Below are 7,555 nucleotides of genomic sequence, written 5' to 3'. Positions count from 1 at the left end.
AGGCCTTATGAGGAGAGGCTATGGGACCTGAACCTGTTCAGCCTCCAGAAGAGAAGGCTGAGGGGGGATCTAGTGGCCTGTTACAAACTAGTCAGGGGGGATCAGCGGGCACTGGGAAAGTCCCTGTTCCCCCAAGCACTGCCAGGAGTGACCAGGAATAACGGTTACAAGCTGGTAAAGGATAGATTTAGGCTAGATATCAGGAGGCGTTAGTTCACGGTCAGGGCGGCTACGATCTGGAACCAAATTCCAAGAGAAGTGGTACTGGCCCCTACCCTGGGGGTCTTTAAGAGGAGGTTGGATGAACGCCTTGGTGGGGTCGTTTGACCCCAGTACTCTTTCCTGCCATGGCAGGGTGTCAGACTAGATGATCTACTCAGGTCCCTTCCGACCCTAGAAACTATGAAACTATAAGGTTTTTGTTAGCATTTCACATAACATCCTCGTAACTAAGCTAAGGAAATACAATCTAAATCAGGGTGAGCAATATATGGCTTGCAGGCTGGATCCAGCCTGTGAAGGGATTCCATCTGGTCCATGGCAGGTCCTCAGCCCCAACCGGCCCAGGCACAGGGGGGGCAGCCCAAGTCGTGGCACGTGCAGCTGATCCTACTGCCCCCAGGTGCATGATGGGATTGGGGTAGCATAGCAGTCAGACTTGGCTTTCTGGCAGCCCTTGCGGTGGTGGCTTGCTGCCTGGTTGCTGCTGCCAGTCCTCCCTGCACCCATGGAGAGTGGTCTATAACCCCCACGGGCAGGATGTGCTCAGCTGGACAGATGGAATGGGGCCACAGGCAAGTAGGAAGCAGTACCCAAGAGCAGGATGGACAGGCAGGGGCCAAGATCATGGGGTGGTGACAGCATGGGGTTGGGGCCCAGGGCAAAGCCACAATCCACTCTCTGCATGTCCTTGCCTGCAGAACCAGCTCCCATCTCAGGGGTGTGCAGGGAGCAGATCATCACTTTTCCCCAGGCCCCAGCCCCATACTGTCACCACCTCACGATCCTGTCTCTGCCCATTCATTCTACTCTCGGATGCCATTCCCTGCCTGCAGCCCCATTTTATCCACCTGGCCAAGCACGCCCTGCCCATGGGGGTCCTAAGCCATGAAAACCCTGCCCACTCTGTCTGGTTGCCCTAGTGCCAGGTGCAGGGCAGACAGGGCCCAGAGCTGGATAGGATCAAATTCTCCCTCCCCCTCCACCCTGCAACAGCTCACTCAAACTCCTTAAGTGTTTCTCCAGCCCAAATAGTTACCCACCCCTGTTCCAGATAACACTACTCTAAAGTGGGTGAAACTACTCCAGGCATAATCCTCAATGGGTTGAAGGAGCTATCAAGTGGTATTCCCTAAAGGTCCCTCCAGTATCTTTAGTGACTGGGAGGACAGGATAGGGTGAATGCTTAATAGAATTTACAGATCATATCAATCTCAATGGTGTCCGGCAGACCTGCTGGAACATGGAATTAGGATTCAATATGGCATTGAAAACACATATGAAGTAAGTCAGCTGATGTTAAATAAGGACAAATGAAAGTACTGTATTTAGGTTGGAACAATCAAAGGTGCATACACAGACTGGAAATAATGATCTCAGTTACACTACTACAGAATAAGAACTGGGGGTTACAGTATACTGCAAGTTTAATATGAGTCAATGTGCAGTTGCAAAAAAGCAATAGGATCCCAAGATATATTAACAGTAGGGTTGCATGCAAGCCATAAGGAGTTATTCTTCCACTCTGTATTCAGCAATAGTGAGGCCTCACTTGAAATAATGTCTAGTTTTAGGCAGTGCATTTCAAGACAGGCAAGGAAAAACTGGAAAGTGCTTAGCAAAGAGTGAAGATGATTAGGGGTCCAGAAAGCATGCTTACAAAGTTGGAAGAACTGGGACTACTTAGTCTGGTGATGAGCAAACTGGACAGGGATTTTAAGTCCTCAGATAGAAAAGAGTTGTAAAGATGATAGGGATCAACTGTTGTGTCTGTCCGTATGGGACAGGTCAAGAAACAATTGGTTTAAACTGCAATAAGGAAGACACTGTATATTAGGAAGAACTTCCTAATAATGGCATAGTTGAACGATACAAGAGATTGCCTAGAGAGGTTGCAGTTCTTCCCCCTTAACTTTTAAGTGCAGCATAGACAAATCCTTGACTAGTATGGTTTAGGATGGGAATGATCCTGCTTTGAGGTGAGAATTGGACTAGATGATCTTCTGAGATTCCTTCCAACCCTATCTTGCTATGACTTAGATTTTGTTCAATAAAACTGGTTATGCAGTTGTTAATATGAAAATGGACCACAAAATATTTAATATAGCAATGCACATTTACCTTTTGTAGATATCTTTAGTATGACCCTACAAAACAAAGCCTGGTACTTAACATTACCTTGCATTTACTGTTGGTTATAAGAGCAAGCACACGGGTAGGTACTATGGAGTAGCTGGGGTGCTGTAAGCTTGTATCCCAGCTTGCCTCACTATGGTATGAGCAGCTTGTTCATGTGCTGCCATAAGACACTATGACTAATTCTCTGGCTCCTGAGATGGTTTCCAGCAGTGGGAACTATGAAGAGGTATAGACTACAACTGGAGACTTGTCTTCAGGGCACAGAACTGTTCAGCAGGAGTAACAGTACCTTTTATTAGCTGAAGGGCACAAAAGCCAACATGCATACTCTAGGAATTCACATTTCTATTTGAAACAGACTGGAAATCCTAACTAGTATCTAGTGTGCAGTACAAGTCAGAAGGGCACATCCCCTCTTTGGCTGGATGCCATCAAGTTCTGGGGCTGGTGCCAGCAACAGCCCTAGCTCTACACCTTTTAGGGTTCAGCAGTGAGTTAGCAGACTTTCTGTGCAGAAATGTGCTAATCAGCCTCAGTAAGTCACTCAAATCCATCCTACATGTAATATTTTTTCAGGGGGAGACTCCCACCATAGTTTTATTTGCTACTGAGTAGAAAATACTTGTACAAATACAAAATATTATGGTGACGTAACAGCTAAAAATAACTATGTGCTGCTGGCATGGCACAGTAACAGTTTTCTAAAGGAAGTACTAAATGATGGTGCAGTAACAACGATACCATAGGAGCATGTGTACGTGTGCCCAGAATGAGCAAGATCAGACGTGACAAAGTGAGTCCTCGTGATAGCAGCATATTGGCCAGCATAGTTTTGAGTGTCATATCTACTGTAGGTGTCTCAGTGGCCTCCAGGACACTTGTCTTGTCTGGATATCCCAGAACCAGAGTCTGGTACTGAATCCAGTTCTTGAGTTAGTTCACCTGTTTGTCTGCCTGGGCTATGCTGGCAGGTACTGCTCCCAAGAGGTTTAGAAAAGTCTTGTGCTGATCAGGAAAACTTCCACCATGAAAACTTACTCTTCCAAATGGAAACAATTTTCTACTCAATATGTTTAGAGTACTAATATGCCAATTGAGAGCCCACTACCAAAGATCTTAAGCTACAGCCAGCTGCTGCAAATGCACGACTAGTAGTAAACTTCCCTTAGTCCACTTTGTCGCATTTCCAGCCTGTCATGTTTCAATATAATTTAAATTTGGTTCTCTCACAATGTTATCAATATTCCTCAAGGCCTTTCATCTTGCTTACTCTCTGATCAAAGAACTTGTTGGGCCCATATGAACACCCTTCCCAAACTTATAGGGCCTCCTTTTGAACCAGTATCTGAATGTTCTACATAAATGATTTACCATCAAGTTGTATTATACTTGGTGCAGAAAGCTGCAGAGCTCCAAAGTCCTGTAAGTAGACTTAAACAGTATTCTGCAAGAATAATCTGGCAATGAAACTGCATCCCAAATTTATCTTTAAAGGTGACTGTCAGACCCTATCAGTTTCTACCTCATCACTACAGACATGAGACATCTTCAGAGCTTTTCCTGTTACATTTGAGGGATCATGCTGCTTTAAGTTTTCTCCCACCTTTTACAGCCATGTTTGGTACACTGAAAAACCAGCCCATCTCACTGCAGAAAATTTCAAATTCAGTCACACAATCTATTTCTCCTCTATTTCTGAACATCGGGAAATATTCCACCAGAGCACAAGTAGCATCTTCTATCGGCTTCACGGATGGTGCGTTAAGCAAATGTGTACCTGTGATGCAGCTGCATGGGGCAATTTTCACTATAACTTTGTTAAATATTATACATTTGACAAAGTAGTTAGGTTGGATACCAAGGTTGGAAGAGCAGTACCAGTACAGCTGCTTTTCTAACATTGATGATATGCTTGCTGGTCACCTGACACGTTCTAAGAAAGGTTACTCACCAGTAACCATGATTCCTTGAGCTGTCATCAACATAGCTCCCATAACTTGCCCTCTATCCCCACTTTGCAATCCTTTGCACCAGGAGGACTATAGGTGCACTGAGGAAGGGTAATGGCATCCTACTATTTATGCCCATGTATGAAAGTGTGAAGTAGTACAGAGCATATACAGTGATGCTGGGCTCGTAAGAAAAAAAATCAGTCTTGCACATGAGATAAATGCATGCCTGCATTGAATTCCACACTAACTACAGCATTTGGAAGAACTGCATTTAAAGTAACTGTTCTTTTTTATCTTTTATGCTATTAATGATTTTTTGAGTTATTTATTAGAAAACTTGATTAGGCCTCTAGCATTGTCAACAGTTCAGTCTAAATAATGTTTTTAATCAAGGTTTCATTTTTGCATAGGTGAACAATTCTCAACTTCACCAATATGATTCTTTACAGGTTCTTTTGCTACAGCTTCCTGTCTAATCTGTAAATACAAAGTTGACTGTGAAGCTGTTCGAGGAGACATTTTTAATCAGGTAAAAGAATACTTTAACTGGTCATGACTTACTAATAAATTTTACAAAAGCAGCCTCATTTGCTTAAAACATCACATTTTTTTAAAGTTGTACATAACATGTTTACTGAAATATTTCATGAAATTGAAGGCACTTTAGGAAAGAATTTATATTTCAAGGTCTCCACGCAGCACTTGTAACCCAAATGGAAACCAGACCATGAAACAAATTAATTGTAGTAGTCTTACTATATAATTAATTGAGCAAGATAGAAATATCATGAATGGTAAGACGTACGTTGGATTTAACATTTGTGAAATTTTTAATCTAAAATCATAAGAAAGAAACAAAGGTAAGAAATTCTTCATATTATTTTGTTTCCCTATAAATGTCCAATCAGCATCTTGTTCAGTCTAAATTTAAATAATTTTTAAATGAGCAATGGGTGATTTCATATGGTAACATTGTTAAAACTGCAGTAATATTCTTTCCTTGAAATACTGTGTCTAATGTACATTTTCAAAGGCTTCTTTGAAATTATTGTCAGACTTCTAATACTCTGGATTGTGAGAGAGACCCCACGTAAGCAGGGACACGTTCAAATAATCAAGGAGAACTCTCCCATATTTGTTCTCCTGGCAAAGAAACTTACCCAGAGCCATGTGCACAGCTGTTCAAATGTTGAGGCCATGAAGAGTGGAAAGCTTCTAGTGCTGACACTATTCAGCCAGGGGGTGGGCCCTGTGCATGCATCTCAGGATGCTTTGCAGGCTCCCTTAGTCTGCCAGGCAACAGATTGCAGGAGTGCATAGGGCAGCCTCGATTGCCCGGCCCAGACTGCCCATAGCCAGCCTGTGTTTCCCTGCAGCAAAAAGTGAAGGTGATGTGTTTTTCTCCCCTCCTGGAGCAGCAGAATCCAGTAAGCAACACGTTGTCTTCCTGGGAGGTGGGGAGGGGGGAAGTTGGAGGACTGTTCTTTTCTGAGAGAAGCCACAGCATGTACAGAGATCTGTTCGCCCAGGAGAAACTGTCCTGGGAGTGATTTCACCCTGGTTGTTCCCATGTCATTTTTCTCCTGGAGCTGCCCTTTTTACTTCAGGATAAAAAGTCTGAACATCTGTACACTCATGGGAGAGGGGCAACTCTCTGAGGAAAAACTGTCTGTATGAGGACTCTTCTTTCTTCCCTTCCCTCCAAGACGCAGAGAAAATGCTGAGTTAGGCAGGAAGATCTGGAAGATGTAAACAAGGGCCTCATACAGACATTGTTTCTCCTAAGAAACCGTGAGTGTACAGATGTTCAAGCTTTTTCTACTGGGTCCAGGAAAAAAATAACTTGGGAACAAACAGGGTTATTCAGTCCCGACAGAATTCCTCCTGGGAGAACAAATCTCTGTACATGCTGTGGATTATCAGAAGAAAACAGTACTCCAACATCCCCACTTCCCACCCCTTTTCCACCCTCCCCAGGGAGACTGTGTGGGGTTGCTGGACTTCACTGCTCTAGCAAGAAGCAGAACACACACCCTTCACAATCCTCACCTTGTGCTGCAGAGAAACACAAGCTGACCATGGGCTGCCGTATGCACTTCTACAACCTGTCCCCAAGCAGAATACGGGAGACTGCACATCATTCTGAGATGTATGCACAGGACCTCCACCCCCTGGTTGCACAGTGTCAGCACAGCAAGCTCTTCGTTCTTCATGGCCGCAGCATTGGAATATCTGTACACACGACTCTAGGTAAATGTCTCTAGCTGCAGAACAAACCTGAGAGAATTCTCCCTGATTATTTGAACGTGTTTGCAGCTAAGTTCTGTTCCGAAATAGAGTCCAAACCTAGTAGATGGGACTTTTCTGTCTATTAAAGGGTGGCTTTGAATGTTCTGTCACAGATGCATAGAACGGTTTCCAAAAATGGCTGTTAAAATAAGAAATGCAGGCTAAGAGAGACAAGCTTTCCAAATCAATTTAAAATATAATGGCTGAAGAAAGATAAGATTCTTTCAAAACATTACTAAAATACAAATTTAAAAGTGACTAGATTTAAAAAAAGAAAGAGTTCAGATATAACTGACCTTTACCTGGTGACTGTAGCGCTCTTTAAGGGCTGGGTATATGGTTTCTGGTCAACATCTTGTAATACTTTAAAATATGAAATATCCATGGAACAAATCTGGTTTATATTGCTATTAGGAATGTTACCTGTAAATAACATTTCTGCTGTATGCATGTCTGTTTTTCAACTTTGAATTTTCTTTTCCTATTTCACTGAGGCTGCATGTAGCTTAATTTTTGTCTGCATGTAGTTGCATAAAGCTTTATTTCTTTTGATTTGGTTGCCAATTCTCCATGTACTTTCCTCCCTCTTGAACATTTACATCATTACAAAGCCTGATCTTCTGATAAAACAAACTTCCTCTTTGGCTCTTCCCATTTCTACAGGTCTTTTTAAAAAAACCACTACTACAGTTTCACCACTTTCTTCTTAACCCTGTCTTCCTATAACCCAGGGGTGAGCAAAATGTGGCCCAGGGGCCAGATGTGGCCTGCCAGGCCCCTAAAAATTTTAGAAAATTAATATTTATCTGCTCCTGGCTGCCTGTCATGCAGCCCTCAATGGCTTGCCAAAACTCAGTAAGTGGACCTCCACCCAAAAGAATTGCCTGCCCCTGCTATAACCTGCCTGTAGTTTAAATGGTATCTTAGGAAGTATACCTAGAGAAAACAGGCATATT

At 43.1% G+C, this 7,555-nt stretch overlaps 1 protein-coding gene across 1 annotated transcript in view; it reads left to right on the top strand.

The window, feature by feature from the left end:
* SIRT1 (sirtuin 1) overlaps window positions 1-7,555 on the top strand; it is a 50,812-nt gene that overhangs the window by 17,722 nt on the left and 25,535 nt on the right. Inside the window, exon 6 of the mRNA XM_019507879.1 lies at window positions 4,760-4,839. Coding sequence (XP_019363424.1) covers window positions 4,760-4,839 — 80 coding nt within the window. The remainder of the gene's footprint in view (window positions 1-4,759; window positions 4,840-7,555) is intronic.

The sequence above is a fragment of the Gavialis gangeticus genome, unplaced genomic scaffold (assembly GCF_001723915.1).
Source record: "Gavialis gangeticus isolate Ggan-Ray unplaced genomic scaffold, GavGan_comp1, whole genome shotgun sequence".
Classification (NCBI taxonomy): domain Eukaryota; kingdom Metazoa; phylum Chordata; order Crocodylia; family Gavialidae; genus Gavialis; species Gavialis gangeticus.
This window is presented reverse-complemented; position numbering and strand designations above follow the sequence as displayed.